The sequence below is a fragment of the Nannospalax galili genome, unplaced genomic scaffold (assembly GCF_000622305.1).
Source record: "Nannospalax galili isolate Female #2095 unplaced genomic scaffold, S.galili_v1.0 scaffold330, whole genome shotgun sequence".
Taxonomy (NCBI): domain Eukaryota; kingdom Metazoa; phylum Chordata; class Mammalia; order Rodentia; family Spalacidae; genus Nannospalax; species Nannospalax galili.
In genome coordinates this window covers 4297143-4314874 of record NW_008329640.1, presented here as the reverse complement: position 1 = coordinate 4314874, position 17732 = coordinate 4297143, and the positions used below count along the sequence as shown (strand labels likewise).

Genomic DNA, 17732 nt, shown 5'->3' with positions numbered 1-17732 from the left:
CTCTGGGTCAGGAAGCAGTATTGGTTCCCCAGGTGTCTGGGGCCCCAAGACTAGGAGTGGCGCAGGGCTCAAACTAGGAGTATAGAACGGCGAGGGGGGGGGATGGAAGGGTGAATGTGGCTTAGGGAGTCCCCTGTGTTACATTTTTATAAACAGATTCATTTTATGAATTAATTAGTAAAAGAACTTAAGTCAATATTTCTTATTTCAGATCACCCTGAGACAATTCAAGAAGTGAAAATGAAACAACCTAAACAACAACAGGCAGCAGAATTCCACTCTGATAAATTATCTCGTGAGTGTTTGAACTTGCATAGATCAACTCTAAAAGAAAAATAGTCATCAGATGTTAAATATTTCTAATGCATGGAACATTGCCCCAAACAATTTCTTTTTGCTCTTCCTTTTCTCTTAGAATGTCTTCCTAATTATTGATAACCTATTTTCCTTCAGAAGTATTTTTCCATTTTCTTTAGAAGTTCTGATCATTTTGTTTTTCTTAGAAGGGCGAAAAGCAGAGGGAGAGGAATTAGGTACTGCTTGTAGCAATTGTCCTACTTACCTAACGTTTGTAGAAGAAGCCTGCTCTGCTTTGTGGGGTAGTCCCAACTCAAGCTTTTAGGAAGGAATAAAAATAAAGTCAAAATTTTGTTGCCAGGTAGGCAAAATTTATTAAGTTCAAGATGAACAAATCATTAAAGCCTATATTTTCATAATTTTCTGTTTCATGTTAACATTGTTTTGATGTTCTAAAAATGTTTGTGTTTTAGAGATTGTATGTTTATTTTTCCTAAAATGACCTGTTTCTTGTTTTGTTTTGTTTTTTGCTTCAATAGGATTTACCAGTTCAGCAGGAAAAGAGACTAAATTAGTCTATACCAATTGTTCCTCTGCTTCTTTCTCTGGTCCTGCTGCTGTTCTTCTGCAGAAAATTCCCAGCACCCACTTGTCATCTATTATTACAACCTCTGCCCTCTCATCATGTCCTGGCCACCGTTCTTCTTTATCTCAAATTTCTTCAGCTATCCCCAGCATGCCTCACCAGCCAACACTTTTACTGAACCCAGTCCCCAACAGTGCTTCTCCCTCCATACATCCTGGGACCCAGAACATAAGCCCTGCTGGCCTGCCACGCTGTCGATCAGGCAATTACACCATTGGCCCTTTTTCCTCCTTCCAAAGTGCTGCACACATCTATAGCCAGAAACTGTCTCGTCCCTCTTCAGCAAAGGCAGGTGAGTGAGAAGATGGAAGGTAGCCTGCCTTGTCAGCTCCTCCCCAGCCCCATGCGAACAGAATACCTCCTTCCCTTGCCTTTTCTTTTGCTGCCTCTGCTGTGACTAAGAAGGGTCTTGCATTGTCCCACTAGCATTCCTTCACTGATGCAGAATGAAGCAGGGCTGTTTTCAGGTACTGAAGAGATGAATAGGCCACAGCATCTAGATTTCCCACTACAGATAATCATAGACCTACGAATGTGCCCAGTGCCTTCTTTCTGATTCAAGTAGTTATTCCTGGCATTTGACAACTTTTTCTGTTTCACTTTTCAATTCATTAAAGCTACAGATAACCTGAATGCATAACCAAAGAATTCATTAAAAAGAATATTTAATTTTAAATGAATTAGACCCATATTATCAGTCAAATTTTCTCCCCATTTTTTTATGGTGTTGGGGATTGAACCCGACATCTTACATGTGTTAAGTGAGCACCCTACCACTGAGCTAGAGCTCCAGCCCATTTTTTTTAAAATGATAGCTTTGTTGAGGAATAACTCATCCTCAGAAACTTGGCTCTTTTTGGTGTAAATTCAGTGGGTTTTTGTATGTTCACAGAGTTGTCCAACTAAAATCACTACCTGATTTCAGAACATTTTCTTTTTTCCTGAAAGAAACCCATGTTTATTAGCAGTTATTGCCTATTTCCTCTTCCTGCCAGCCCCTGACAACCACTGATGGGCCTTCTTTTTCTAAAGATTTACCCATTCTGGACATTTCACATAATTAGAATTGTGCAGTAAATGGTATTTGTGGCTGGATTCTTTGATTTAGCATGATGTTTTCAAGGTTCATCCATGTGGTAGTATGAATCACACTTCATTCCTTTTTTATGGCTGGATAATGCTCTTTTATATGGATATACCAATAGTAGTTTTTCTGTTTGTCAGCTGATGGACATTTGTTTTTCCCACCTTTTGGCCTTCATGAATAATGGCACTATAAGCAGTACTTTCCAAGTTTACTTGTGGACATATGTTTTTACTTCTTGTATGTATAAATGGCTGGAATTGCTGGGCCATATGATTAATTTTATCATTCCTCTTTTTGATCAACTGTGTTCTTCCTAGCATTTAGTGTCTTTTTTATTTCACTCATCCTAAGGGGTATGAGTTAGTGTCTGTTCCTCTGTCTGTCTAGTATGTTTGTGTGTATGGGGGAGGTAAGATTGGCATTTTCTTAATGGCTAATGGTGAGTATTGATTCTCACATGCTCCCCTCCCCCCACCATCTATTGGTTATCTTATCTTGACGCGTACTTGATGAAATCCAGTTTCTCTTTTTCTTTTGTCGCTTGTAATTCTGATATCATACCTGAAAAAATACTGTCTAACCAAAGTTACAAAGATTTCCTTGAAATCTTTTTTCATGAGAGTTTTGTATGTCAGGTTCTTACATTTAGATCTTTTGTCCATTTTTAGTTACTTATGATGTATGGTGTGACGTAGAGTTTAACTCCATTCTTTTGCATGTTGGTACTCAGTTTTCCTAGCACTATTTTTTTTTAAAATACTACTTTCATGTTGGACTGTCTTGGCACTCTTATTGAAAATCTGTTACTTGCAAATGTAAAGATTTATTTCTAGAGTCTCAGTTCTTTTCCATGATATGTTGATAGTGATCTGTTGAACTTGAATCCATTGAATGTTTTAGCATTGATTGAGATTTTGAACAATTTAGTAGTAACCATGTTTAAAGTGAGTTACATATAATCCATGTTTTACAAAAAGCTAACATTAGCTGGGTATGGTGGCACAGACCTTTAATCCAGGCAGTTAGAAGGCAGAGGCAGGCCACTCTCTCAGTCCAGATTTAGCCTGGTCTACATAGTGAGTTCCAGGTCAGCCGGCCTTATGAAACCTTTCTTTTTGAGACAGGGTCTCCCTGTAGCCCCAGCTGACCTGGAACTAGCTATGTAGACCAGGCTGGCCTCAAACTCACAGAAATCCGCCTGCCTTATTTTTAATGAAAGGGTGGGATACCGCAAGATGACTCAGTGAGTAAAGGCACTGGCTGCAAAGCCTGACAAGAAGGAAGGAACCAACTCTGCAGTTGTCCCCTGATTTCTACACACTGTGACCTCCCCAACCACACAAAGATAAGTAAATGAATAAATGTAATTTTAAAAAAAGATGATTTGAACAAAATGGTAAGCTTGTCTGTTGATCATATTTAGGACTATGCACCCAGCAAGAAAATACTTTCTTCTAGCCCACATGTTATATTTATAAAGATCAATCTTGTCCTACATGATGAGCTAAAGAACAAATTTGCAAGACTTGGAATCACACAGTATCATTCTTTATCAATATTGCAGCTAAGATAAAAGTCAGTAACAGGGTTTTATATATATATTATAGATAGATAGATAGATAGATAGATAGATAGATAGATAGATAGATAGATAATTTGGGATTAAAGGTGTGCACCACCATGCCTGGCCAAAACAATGTTTTTAAAAAGCACTATTATCAGCCAGGTGTGATGGCGCATGCTTTTAGTCCCAGCACTTGGGAGGCAGAGGCAGGCGGATCTCTGTGAGTTCAAGGCCAGCCTGGTCTACATAGTGAATTCCCAGACAGCTGGGGCTACAGGGAGACCCTGTCTCCAAAAGACCCCAAAAAAAAAAAATTATGATAGCATAATTTTTTCAGAGAACACTTTTAAAATGAAATTTTTAAAATGTCAAAAGGCAAATTGATCTTTAGATTCAAAATCCATTCAAAAATCACAGCAAGCTCATTGCTGAACTCAGTATCATTCTGAAATGACAATAAAGGTGAAAGAAGGAACATAGACTCTCTTGAAGAGTGCTTCATTACGACTCACATGAGGTGTGATAATTAAGATGGTGTGCGATTAGCAAAAGCACACACAGATCAAAGGATGGAGGAGAAAGTTAAGAGAAACCACACAGGTTGGTGGCTCATAGATCATGATGGAAAAGTATGGATTTCTCATAAATGATGCTGTGGTAAAATGAAATTTAATCCCTGCGTCAGTTGGATTTAAAAGTACATTTCAGCCGTGGATGGCCCGCACACTCAGAAGTGGAGCAGGAAGAGCATGCGTTCAAGAGGCCAGCCTGGGCTACACAGTGAGACCCTGTCTGTAAAAAATAATGTTCAGGTGTAGAACTAATACTTCTAAAATAAATTTCAAGAATTTTGAAATGAAGTAAAAGTAAAACCAGAAGTCCAACGCTTATAATTCAAGAGGAAAAAGACAGTGAAACGGATGGAGGTGGTTAATCAGGGCATTCCACAGCTGGGCCATCACCAGCTTTGAGTGCCCTTGCCGTGCCTTGGAAAATTGAGGAAATCAAGGACCTTCTGCTCATAGCCAGGTGAAGGTATTCAAAATCTGTCAAGATCAAGAAAAACCAGGATAATGTGAAGTTTGAAGTCTACTGCAGCAGATACACCCTGGTCATCACAAACAAGGAGAAGGCAGAGAAACTGAAGTCCCTGTGCTCTGGTTTGGCAGTGAAGGAGCTGAAATGAACCTGGTCCCCTCATCTGTACTGTATTAAAAATCCCCAAAAGTAAATATATATGCAAAGGGTATCAGAAAAGGAGAAACATCCCCAAAATCATTGTTAATCAGAGAAGTGTAAATGAAGATTGCAGTGAATTTTCATGGCCTCTTAGAGGAGGAAGTATTCAAGTGTTTGGTAATACTGAGTATTAAAGAATATGGATTACATCTCCATGTTGGGGCTGGAGAGGTGGCTCAGCCGTTAAGAACACTCACTGTTCTTGCAGAAGACCCGGATTTGATTCCCAGCACCCACATGGCAGCTATCAACTGTAACTCCAGTTCCAGGGTATCCGACAGCGTCTTCTGTCCTCCGCAGGCATTGCACAACACGGATGCACTTACCTACATGCAGACAATACATGCAGGTACATAAAATAAAAATAATAAAATATTTTTAAAAAGAAAATGGATTAGTAGGAATGCTTGTTTGTAGGAGTGTAAAATATGCCACTCTGATATTATCACTTTAAATTTGAAAATTGTATACCTTTTGTCCTAATTAGTGCTCTATTGCTGTGATAAAACTATAATCAAAACCAACTTGGGGAGGAAAGGATTTATTTGGCTTACACATACCTATCACAGTTCATCTTTGAGGGAAGACAGGGCAGGAGCCTAAAGCAGGAACTTGGGGGTTAGAACTCTAGCCTGTGCTTAGTCTTCTTTCTTCTATAGCCCAGAACCATCTGTACCACCCACAGTGGACTGGGCCCATCACTCAACAGTTAAAAAATTCCTCACAGACATGCCTACAGGCCAGTCCAATAGAAGAAATTCCCAAATTGAGGTTCCCTTTCTCAGGTATATCAGGTGGGCTCCCAAAGCCAAGCGTGAAACCCTGTGACCCAGCAATTCTACTCCTAGGCATGGGCATGGGGAAAGCTGTGCTGCAGATGTGTGCATGGGCATGCATAGCTGCATTATTTAAACAGCAGTCAGCTCAAAATGTCCAAAATAGTCACTGATAGTAAACAGAAAAATAAATGTGGAATACTTGAAAAATAGAGTAACAGGACAGCAAATAAAATGCATGAGTTTGAGCTGGGCTTAGCAAGAGTGACTGTTGTCAGTCAGTACCATGTTGTATAACAACTGTTATAATAGGATGCCATTTTTACAGAGCCTGAACATTGCAGTAATCTAGTATTTTGTGTGTGCACACATATAAAGGCAAATACATTCATAAGTATGTGATAAAATGACATTTTACAAAAGGAGGAGAATGAGTGACAAGGGGAGCTCAACGATGTACTCTACTGGAAATGTAGCACATGGGTGTGGTGGACAGTTTACAGGTATGCATTGTAATGCACTTACAACTTACACATCCATTGTACAAATGTATATACCAAATAATAAACACAAAAAGGCATTTTTAAATTTAATATTTTATATTATTTTTATTTATGTATATGAATATATTGACTGCATGTATGTAAGTGCACCCATGTCATATAAATGCCTGCAGAGGTCAGAAGAGGGCATCATCGGATCCCCTGGAACAGGAGTTGTTAGCTACCATGTGGGTGCTGGGAACTGAACCCATGTCCTCTGAAAGAGCAGCCAGTACGCTTAACTGCTGAGCTACCTCTCCAGCCCCAAGAAAAAGCATTTTTAAGGAGTTCTACTACATTGTATATATAGAACAATCATGATTATGTTAGCATTTCAAAAGGACACAAGGGACCTGGAAGGTGTGACTCAGAGCTGATAGAGCTTGAGACTCTTGGCTCAATCCCCAGCACCACAAAGATAAATAAATGTATAGAAGGGAAATACATTATAGTCTTTCTACTTTTCTGTTTAAATTTTTTTTTTCGGTGAGTTGTCTTAAAATCAAGAAAAATCTTGAACCTTGATTTATGTTAATCTTTTTTGTGAGAATTTCAAGGTTCAGAATAGTAGAACACTGATAAAATAGTTGAAAGAATAAAAGTCACTGCCATTTGAATAAGTTCACTTGGTTTCTCTTTCATCCCTGTTCCCTTTGGAGCTTGGTAAGGGCTGTGGGTGGTGTTGCCATGGATGCCAAACTGACTTGTGCATTTATGGAATGAAACCAAACAAGAAGTAGGAGTTTCAAAGTTGTTTTATTTTTGGTTTTTTATTTTTATTTTTTCTGATGATGTTGAGGATTGAACCCAGGACTTTATAGTCACTCAGCTGGATTCCCAGCACAATGAAATTTTTTAATTACATAAGATCAGTAAATTCTACCTGTGATAAAAATCTTTCCTTTTGAGGCTTTCAGAGTAAGCCAACACACTTTAATAAACACATGTAACAAGTTGACTATAGGAGAAATTTCCAGGATACAGTAAGGATTTATATAGATTTTTATGACCATTTGAAGGTACTTTATTCTTCTTTGTGTCATAGGATTCAGCAAAGTGTCTATTGGTCTGATTTTTTTTTTTTTTTTTTTTTTTGGTCTTTTTGAGACAGGGTCTCCCTGTAGCCCCAGCTGTCCTGGAACTCACTATGTAGACCAGGCTGGCCTTAAATTCACAGAGATCCACCTGCCTCTGCCTCCTGAGTGCTGGGACTAAAGGCATGGACCACCACGCCTGGCTTTGGTCTGATTTTATTTTTATTTATGTATGTATTTATTATTTATTTATTTATTTATTTTTGTTACCACTCTGAGTCTATTCAGGACTTTTTCATACATGGGTGAGAACTTTGATCTTTTTTTCAGCAGGTTCATGCCACCCACACAAGCATCATTCTGGAATAGTCAAAACACAAAAAGATGGTGAAGATACTTCATTCAACAGAAGGTACAACCAAAGTCTGGTTACAGCTGAACTCCAGTGGCTCGCTGAGAAGCAGGCAGCCAGGCAGTATTCTCCAGCCAGCCACATCAGTCTCCTCACCCAGCAGGTATGGGCAGACCAGGCTGCCAGAGAGCTCTGTGGACCTGGGCGTGAGCCTGACAGGCACATTATCCTTCCCTCACTAGTCTGTTTCCTCTGTGCTCATGGTCTCCAGTGAGTCTTGGCTGCTGTTGTAAAGATCTGCATCATTCCTATTTAATTGTAAAGAAACTGACAGTTTAGGCATTAGAAAGTTAAGTCTACTACTGGCTGTTATGATATGTGTAATGTCTGCATGAACAGATTTGAATTTCAGCTGCAAATATAATTTTAAACAAGTTTAAATTAAAAACATTTTTTTAAATTTTATTTGTGTGTTTTATATGCATGCATGTAAGTGCACCCATGTCATGCATTGCCTGTGGAGGCCAGAAGAGGGTGTCAGATCCCCTGGAACTGGAGTTCTGGTTGTTAGCCAGCATGTGAATGGTGGTAATTGATCCTGGGTCCTCTGCAAGAGCAGCCATCAAGCTCCAAAGATGTAAATTTTTTTATTGCCTTATACTTAGGTGTGTGTGTATGCATGTGCTACTATGGACTTGTGGAAGTTGGAGGACAATTACAGGAGTAGATTATTTTCTTCCAACATGTGGGCCTCAAGTATTAAACTCAGGTTGTCAGGTTTGGCAAGCAAGTGACTTTACTCAATGAGCCATCTTGCCAGTCCAGAATCTTTTAAGTTAACTTTTTTCATTGTTAAAATTTTCTAATGAGGCCAAGTTTTATAGATCTTCTTATAGAATGTCATAACATTTTTCTTACTTTTCTCCCCACTGTACTTCTCTTTATTTTATGATTCCAGAATGTTTTGTAAGAATTAAAGTTTTTATATACTAGGGTACTAACTTCGAGATATGTATATGTATTAGATGATACTTTGTACAGTCTTTGGGTTCTCTTTGTTCTTTTTTTTTTTTTTTGATAGTCCCCAGGGTGTTTAATTGGAAGTAAAAGTCTTCTTAATGCTAACTGGTATCAAAATCCTCCAAATAAGGTATTATAATTTAACTCCACAGTTAACATTTTTCTGTATTTCTATTGTGTTAAATTATTTATAACTCCCTAATGATAAGTCTAGAAAATAATGGTGAAAATTGCTCTAAGTAGGCAACACACTGCTTTCTGGTGGTACCCTAGTTCTGTTTTTTAAAAAGATACAAAATAGAACAACTAAAGATAAGCCTCACATGGACTCCACTTTAGCTTCAACTCATCTCAGTGTGGTAGGCAGTAGTTACTTTCTTTTTCAGATCAAGGAACAGGTGAAGAGGCCCAGTGTGCAGTAAGAAGCAAAGACTTAACAGAGTGATGCTGAGCCTTGAAGAGATTTGGAAGTTAGATATTAGTTGTGTATTGTTGGAAAGAGGGAAAAGACTCTCATGACCATTGTAAATAGAGAAGGAATTGTGAATAGGCTTGTGGCCTGTCGCACTTTTATTGTTGGGCCAGTAACTGGAATTAATCACATTAAGTGATTTTCTTTGTGATTATTGTAAAGAAGGTAGTATCAGTCTATGTATTTTCAGTTCCTATCATCTGCTGTATTAGAGAGCCTGGAAAAGTCTAAGGTCCCAGTCCTATTGGAATCCAGGTGTACATGTCCTTAGTGGGAAGCCATGCCCCTTCCATCTTCTCATGTAAAGGAACCTTAATGCCCACACATTAAAAGTCCACCAGACCCCTATTTGTGAGACTCTGAACCCACCATTAGATGTCAGTCTTAACTTTCAGAGTCTCAGTAATAGGGTGCTCCATGCTTGGTGCAATACAGAGGGAGGTGCTGTCATATGTAATAGATAGGGTGGAGCACTTAAAAAGCATTGGATTAGCCAGCCAAATACCTGTTTTTCTCCCATGAATGACTGTGTGATCTTGAACACTTCACTTTACTTCTCTCAATCTTAAAGAAGTGGTTTATTGATGAGGCAAATTCAATGGGATCATAAGGATAAGATGTAAAAGCCTCTTTGTAAAAATCTAAATGCCTTGTATTTGGGAAATACTGTTATTTCAGCTATTAAAGCCTTAGGAATTAATTGCTTCCAGTGTAATAAAAGCAAGTTGGATAAAATACATTTCATTATTGAAAATCTGTTATATGTCATTCAACCACTTCCCTTCAGAGGAAGAATTTATTTTTTCTTCTGATTAATAACTAAATATACATAGTGATGATTTAATATAGGCTCTGGTACATTTGTTCACTAGCTGTTTGCTTTTCCTTTAGCTGTGTTTAAAGAAAAGTTGCTTTTATTTCTTACTGAGCCAAGTGATAAATACCTGTGACTTCCTAGCGAAGGGTAGGCAGGAGCTCTGGGCCTCTCTGCAGTTGTACCTGGGAGCTTAAATTTAGCTGTCGTCAGAAACAGCTGTGTGTCCAGAAATCACCTTAGGTGTTTGGGGATTTCTCTGACTTCTTATTTTCCTTCAGTTTGTATTTTACATGTGTGCTTTGTTTTCTTTTTCTTTTTTAGTCTTTTTGGTGGATTTAATGTATAACCCTCTCCCTTTCATTAGATTAAGTCTGGATATATTAATTCTAGTGTTTTCTAATTGATTATTTTATTGTTTTATCCTTACTAATTCCTTTTTCATGCTTTTCAAAGACTATGAATTTTCCTCTGAGCATTGCTTTAGTTATATCTACAAATGTGGGTATGTAATTGTTTTTGTAGGCAAAGAGTTACAGGACCTTCCACTGGATAAGGAAAGGAGATTTTAAATTATTTGTACTGTTTTGAAGATTTGTACAGAAAATTAAATGTTGAGTATTTATGAAAATCCATTTTATTTTTGCCTTTAATTTCAAATACTTAGCTTACTAAAATATTCAGTGTCATTTTCTAGAAAATGTTTGTGTTTTATTATGACTATTTATTTAGTTAAAAGGTTTTCTCTAAGCTTTTAAGAGTATATTCCTGACTTTGGCATTAAGCCATGGGGTTGGTAGGCCATAGTTCTGACTGAGAAATAACTCCGTCTTGGAAGAGTGGCAGCCACTTAACCGTGAGAGTAATAGCCAAGAACGTGACAGAGATTTTCTTTCGGAATAACAAAATCACCTGACCCAGCTGTGGGGGGGGGGGGGGGTAGAAAAAGACGGCCAAAGCAGACTTCTTAGAAACCACCATCTTCAACCGAATCATAAGAAGGCCAGCAGTAGCTTCCGGGGAGACCTCACATGCGTGTCTGTGCAAGTAGTGGGCTGTTGAGTGTGTGTTCAGCTCAGGGAGTCAGTGCTTCAGCTAGGCCTGAAGCTGGAGGAGGGAAGGCCCAGCTCCTTCAGGCAGAATTTGGGAGGCCTGCAGAGGAACTTGGTGGACTCAGAGGACTTGAAGCACTCAGATACAGTTGCTTCGGCTGGATTGTTCAGGTGGCTGGGAGGAGGTGGGGCTGGAGGATGAGGCCACCCCCTTTCCCTCCCTGTCTTCTAGTGAAAATACCAAAGAACAGCAGTCCCCATAATTGATAAAGCTTTGAGGAAGCTAGAATTATATTAGCAGCTACCTTCTTAAGGACTTTATATGGCTAAAAGCAGAACCTCATTTACCGTTTTTTTGTTTTTTTTTAAATCATTTCTGTAGTGATGCAGCTTTGTTTAAATCCTAAAACTCATAAGAATATCAAACTTTCCCCACCATACGAGCAGTGGTCCCTTAATGTTGTGCAAGCACATGTACATTCAAAATAGAAAGTTGTAATATATTTTCAGTGTATGATTATTCAACAGATAATCAACAGAGAACAGATCACACTTAGACTTTTTCCTTCATCTGTGAGAGACTGGTCATCTGAGATGGGATCTTTTAGCATTTGTTGTGTGTGTGCCTGAAAGCAGTGTTTTCTGGAAGCATCTGCACCTGTGAGGGGAGGCACTCTGGAGTGCCACGGGCTTCAGCTTCCATGTGAGGTCTACTTTCTCTCTCAGCCCTGCAAGGCAGGGTAGCTCCAGCAGACTTGGCCCTTTGTGGTTATTGCCGTTAGTACACAGAAGAATGTGTTGAAGGAGCCCAGCCTGCGGTGAGGAGTGGGAGGCATCAGGGGGGCCCTGGCTCTCTCTGGCCGGCAAGCGTGAGATTTCAGGACCCAGCTATCATTAGGAGCTGCTCCAGCGCTTCCAGCCTGGGAATTTAATCAAAGGGATACCAGCAGACCACCCAGGCGGGGCCCCACCGCGAACCCGTGTGCTGTGTCAGTGATCTCCCCAGCCAGCAGTGCAGCAACGTGGCTAGGCCTTCTGGAAATGTGCTGACAGACACGAGAGAGGGAGGAGACACTCTGCTCTTCAGAGTTTTCATTTTGATGGGGAATAGAGCAGAAAACCATTCAGTTTTCTTTTCGTTTCTTTGCTTCTTAGCCTGATGCTTTCTGGCCTAATCCTGCAGAAAGATATGTGAGGTTACAGAACATTCCGTTCACAGCAGCTACACCCTCCTCCTCATCCATAGGCAAAGGAATTCTTTATCATCTCATCTGTTTCAGCAGCTACCAAAAAAAGGTCCACAGTGGACTTGACTCAACTTCAGAAATTCCAGTTTGAAGTTGAAATTGAGAGACAGAGTTAACTAACTCCTTGAATTAGATGTTAATGTCCTCTGAGGTAGAGGATACCGTGTCATCAGGTGTCAGGGTTTGGCTTGGAAGCTTTCTTCTTGCTCACTGGCTTATCTGGACACACGAACTGCTGTGCACTTAGGCTTGGTTTTGTGACTGTTTACTCTCTCTCACTCTGTAGTCTTTCTTAATAGAAAGTGCCCTCTTTCACACTTCATTCACCACCTGCCCGTTTCTACACAGAGAGCAAGGTAGATAGAAAAGGCATAAGCTCTTGAGTTAGACCTTAGAAGTCACTTGCCCTATCTGGCCTTAATTATCTACCTCATCGTTTAAAAATCCGGGTCTTGTTAGGCGTGGTGGTGCACACCTTTAATCCCAGCACTTGGGAACCAGAGGCAGGCAGATCTCTGTGAGATCGAAACCAGCCTGTCTACATAGTGAGTGCCAGGTCAGCTGGGGCTACAGGGAGATCCTGTCTCAAAAAGACTAAAAAAGAAAAGAAAAAAAGCAGGGTCTTTCTAGCATGAAGATTAATCCTCCTCCCTCCTAGATCCTGTTCTGAGACCCAACTCTGGTGGATCTAGTCTAGTTCACATGCTTTTCTGTGCTTCTCAAGGCTTCAATCTCCTGTTGCCCTTTGTTCCTTGCCAGCTGTGTGGTCTCTCATTTTAACATATCTTTTTTTTAGGGCTGGGGAGGTGGTTTAGTGGGTAAGAGTACATGCTTTGTAAGCATGAGGACCTGAGTTCAAATCTCTAGCACGACATAAAAAAGCCCAGCTTAGCTGAGTGTACTTATAACCCCAGCATTAGGGGAAGATAGGAGAGCAGAGATGGGCAGATCCTAAGAACTGGCTGGCAACCAGGCTAACCAAAATGGCTGACTTCTACTTCAGTGAGAGGCCCTGTCTCAAGACAATCAGGCAGCTCATGGTAAAGGAAAACACCTGAAATCTTGCTCTGGTTTCTGCATGTACATGCCATGCATGTACCCACACACTCATGTACATGTAATACCATGCTCATGGGGGGAGGGGCATGCACACAATTACTTTTTCCTCTTCCACCCTTTCACGGTCTTGTCTTCCTGGACTACAAAACATCTCTTAAAGTAGCATGCCCTTGGGTGTCCTTAGTTCCCCCTGTGTCCTTCTCCCACACTCCCTCCTGCTGTCTGACTTCATCTACTAACTTTAGTCCAACTTTTTCTCTCATAAATCACAAGTGACCTTGGAATTGCCAGCTTCAGTCACCCCTTTTTAATCCTCATCCTCTTTGAACATGTGGCTCTACTATTGGCCACCTCCTACTTGAAATTTTCTTTTATACTCTCTGGCCCTTCTGTAATTCCTTCTAGAACTCGTTTCTTCTTCTTTCTCCCTGACAACCAGACTCCATTTTCAGCATTTTTTTTAAAAACCTCTAGCATGTGACTTCAGCTGTATAAAACTGGTAAATAGGGCTGGAGAGATGGCTCAGCGGTTAAGAGCACTGACTGCTCTTGCATAGGACCTGGATTCGGTTCCCAGCACCCATATGATAGCTAACAATCATCCGTAACTCCAGTTCCAGGGGATCTGACGCCTCCTTCTGTCCTCTGTGGGCATTGCACAACACAGGTGCACTTACCCACATATAGGCAATATACTCATACACATAAAAATTTTGAAAACCTGGTAAATAGCATAGTGGTTCTGCATGAAGAAGGAGAGGTAGCCTGGGCTCTCTGTTCCCTACTCTTGTGGCTATCTTCCACTGAACCTCTAAATTCTAGGTGGCAATCCTCAGAGCAATCTCCCTGCTCCTGTGCTAAGTGTCAAGTTTAAATTTCCAAATGCCTGATAAACATTTATCCCTAACTATCTTCTCCAGTATCTCAAACATTTAATGTACTTTGAACATATCTCCAAAACACTCAGGAAGATTCCATTCAGCGTATCTGAAAGCTGCTTGTTCTCCTTCCTTTTGTCTCTCCATTAATGGCTTTGCAATTCCAGAGACCTGGGTTCAGAGGCCTGGGTTATCGGGGGATCTCTATCTCCTCGTTCTCTCTGTATTTAGCCGCAGCCCAACCTTGTTAGTTCTGACTCCAGTGTCTCTGCTATGTGTTTTGACTGACTTTTACATTGACTGCCCTACTGAAGGCCTTCATTATCTCTCAAGTGAATGACCACGGGTGCCTCTTACATGATGCCCTCGTCTTTAAAGACCCCTTGTTAAATCTCATGCCTGATCCTAGTATCCTCTCAAGTATATTGAGCTTTCTATGTGAAGCCCAAGCTAACTGATGATATCCAAGGCCTTTATTGAGAATCTGACTCCAGAATATTTCTGTCTATTTCTGTCCCAGGATACAGAGGTTTATGTGGCTCAACTAGGATTTCTGCTAGTCTACCTGCCTAGCTTATGCATCTTCTCAGAAGGGTTTCCCAGTCATCATGTGTGATCTCTGCATCCTCCAGACCCTGCATACTTGCCACTGCACTCATTTTATGCCAACCCCCTCATTGTACTGTGTGCATTAACATGGCTGCCTACTTTAATATTAGATAGTAAGCTTGGTGTCCCTGGATGCCTCAGACCTGACTCAGGGATTGTACAGCTGGCCGTCTCTATGAATATATTTTTTGGAAGGGGTCAAAATAATAAATTTTTAAAAGTTTTATCTTTTCTGAACATGTATAGACTTCTTTCCTTGCCATTCTTCCCTAAACAATAAAGTACAACAGCGATTTGCATAGCCTTCACATTGAATTAGGCATTGTAAGTAATACATATGTTTATATGGAAGGATGTGCATAGGTTATATTCAGACACTACTAAATAGAAGAGACTTGATCACTTGTAGATTTAGGTTGATCACTTGTAGATTTAGGTATCTGCAAGAGGTCCTACATTCACTACCCTATGAATGATGAGGGACAACTATACTCAATAATTATGTTCACTGTCATTTTATCCTTATTATTATTTTTTTTTCAGTCTTAGGGATCCAGTGCAGGGTCTTAGTTATACTGGGCAGTAACCCAACTGTTGGTCTACATCCCCAGTCCTTACATGTGCTCATTCTACTGGACTATAATATCCTTAAAGATTGAACCATGTACAACTCCTTCCCCCAGTATGGTCTATAGTGTGCATTCAGAGCGTATTTTTAAATAAATAAATGAAGGGCACCTGCCACACCAGCCAGAAGTCTTCCTGCTGTTTGTTTCTTCAGCCTTTTAAAGCAGATCTATTGTAGTCATTTTGCATCCTTGCTTGTGTGGCTGCAAACCACATGATGGCAGTTCTCTCTAACCCATCACTTAGCACAGGACCTTGTACTTTCTAGACACCACGTGCTTACTAAAAGGAGAATCTCTCTTTTGCATCTTGTTGTTTCTTGTATTGTCATTTAACACAATTATTTTTTCCATTATTTTTCCTTGATAACAGCCACCTGCCCTCCACCCCTCCATATTGAAGCAGCTGAGCTAATCGGATTCTACTCTTGTCCAAGGCACTGTGTTAAGGACATTTTGTATTCATTATCTAATCTAGCTTGAAATTAATATTTTCCTTGATAGGCTTGGAGGGAAAAGAAGATGCTGATGAGGGAGTTTTTTTTTTTTTAAATATGCAACTGTATCAATAGAAATACCAGGCTTACCAGGCACCAAAGCTAAGAAAACCAACAGTGCCAGGTAGTGAATTTCTGTCACACTGTTCTTTGAATGCACCAGCAAGAGTGAACTTTTTTTTTTTTTTTTTAAACTCTTGAAGGTAAAGAAATAGAAGCTGTAGGACGAGTGACTGCTAAGGTCACACACTGGAAAGTGAGTGTACCAGGACTCCGACTCAGCTCTGTATGAGACCACGTTTGCCCTTTTCTTTCTTTTCCTTCTTTCTTTTTAATTGCAGTAGCTTCTTTCTCTTTCTTGGAGTCAAGACTCAAATCTTTCCTTAGACTAAAATGGCTGAACTTAAGACTGCTGTTCTACACTCCTGCTCCAGAGCTGTCACTAAGCCTTTACTTGAGCCTGCCTGCACAGAGACACCCAGGAATTAAACATACCTGTGCCTTCGTGATTATAGATACTTTCCCCCTCCTTGAAGCAGGTTGAGAAACATGTGCTGTGTAGAGATAATCAACTATGTATTGAATGAACACCTCATCAGATTATGCTATGGGATGGTCAGCTCATTCTTTTTAGTGGAAGAGGGGAGAAACCCAGCCTTAGTAATCCTCAGAGATTCGGTAACTGTGGATCTATGCATCCACCCAGCAGTAGACTCCACCACCTCGCAAAAACTAAATAAATTAGAAACTCTACAAAGAAGTGTGGCCATTTTGTCAGGTTTGGCTTCTTAAGAATGACTGGCAAATCTTGATTTGGAACTCTTACTAGATTTTGGAACTATATATGCATATGTATAAATGTATCATGTATGTAAATGGTGATGTGAAAAGACATGGAAGCTGTGCCAGGAGAATTTAGTGCTAATATATCGGTGCTGCAGAGACTCCTTGCTTTTCCCAACCCCTTTAAATATATTATTAACACTGTAGCCCTTTATCTTCTGGTGATTGGAGTATAAACTGGAGATTCATTTTATCAGCATCCAAGAATTAAGAAAGGAATTTAAACTGCCTTAAAACATGTGTTTATTGCTTGTTGTAGCTAGTGATTTAATAAATACTCATGAAGTGCCTTTGAGTACAACTGTTTGAGGATGATTCTTTTTCATGTCCTTGAGTAAATATGCCCTCTGATATTTCTCCAGTGGTGAACAGCTTGTGATCAGTGCACACCTGCCTCTTTGGGTTTTCGTTTTCCTTAGTCCCGGCTGGAACAGATGCCAGGGTTTCATATTCGAGGCTTACCTTTTGCTCTAGGGACACATGTGAAACAAATCAGGTAGAAATAGCCTACATACTTCCCTATTCTAAATCACTCAGACCCCTACAGCTGGCACATTCCCCTGATTCAGTCATATTCTGATGAGCCTTCATATATGAACACAGCAGAGAACAGTATTCTCTAGTGATATTGATATAGCTCTGAGGACGTGAATGCAAATTTAGACAAATTTTTGTTCCTATCATTCCAAGTGATTCCTTTTTTTAATTTTTAGTAACTACATGATTAGAAGAAGCATTTCATTACAGCTTTAACATATTCAGTAACACACTCCAGAGCAAGAGTACATCTTTTTCACAAGTGGCTGTAAGTTTCTAGGTTCACAGTTGAATTAATACAGTTACATAATATTGAACTCAGTATAAGCTCTGTAAGACATAAAATTGAATGAGTTTTTAACCTTTAAAAAAGATTTCCATTTCATTTTAGAATATATTGTTCCTTGCACAAAGACTAATTGTTTTTGCTACTAACACTGAGATGTTGGTGCATGCACCCCTAATCTGTATGTATCTGATTGTTACCAGTCATAATTGGTTGCACTTGGATCTTTGGCGCCTGTGAATGTCTATAAAGTCG

General features: G+C 39.9%; 1 protein-coding gene and 2 pseudogenes across 12 annotated transcripts in view; 2 read left to right on the top strand and 1 right to left on the bottom strand.

The window, feature by feature from the left end:
• LOC103739789 (tubulin polyglutamylase TTLL5) overlaps nt 1-17732 on the top strand; it is a gene marked incomplete at its 5' end in the record, with an annotated part of 285878 nt that overhangs the window by 98872 nt on the left and 169274 nt on the right. For 10 of the 12 annotated variants that reach the window (XR_003850716.1, XR_003850713.1, XR_003850710.1 and 7 more), the window contains 3 exon segments: nt 212-295; nt 837-1235; nt 7516-7700. Coding sequence is in view for 6 of the 12 variants with exons in the window: in XM_017799943.1 (XP_017655432.1) it covers nt 212-295; nt 837-1235; nt 7516-7700 (668 nt within the window). 12 annotated transcript variants of the gene reach the window in all.
• LOC103739826 lies at nt 4164-4927 on the top strand (annotated as a pseudogene).
• Nucleotides 15873-15984, bottom strand: LOC115071611 (annotated as a pseudogene).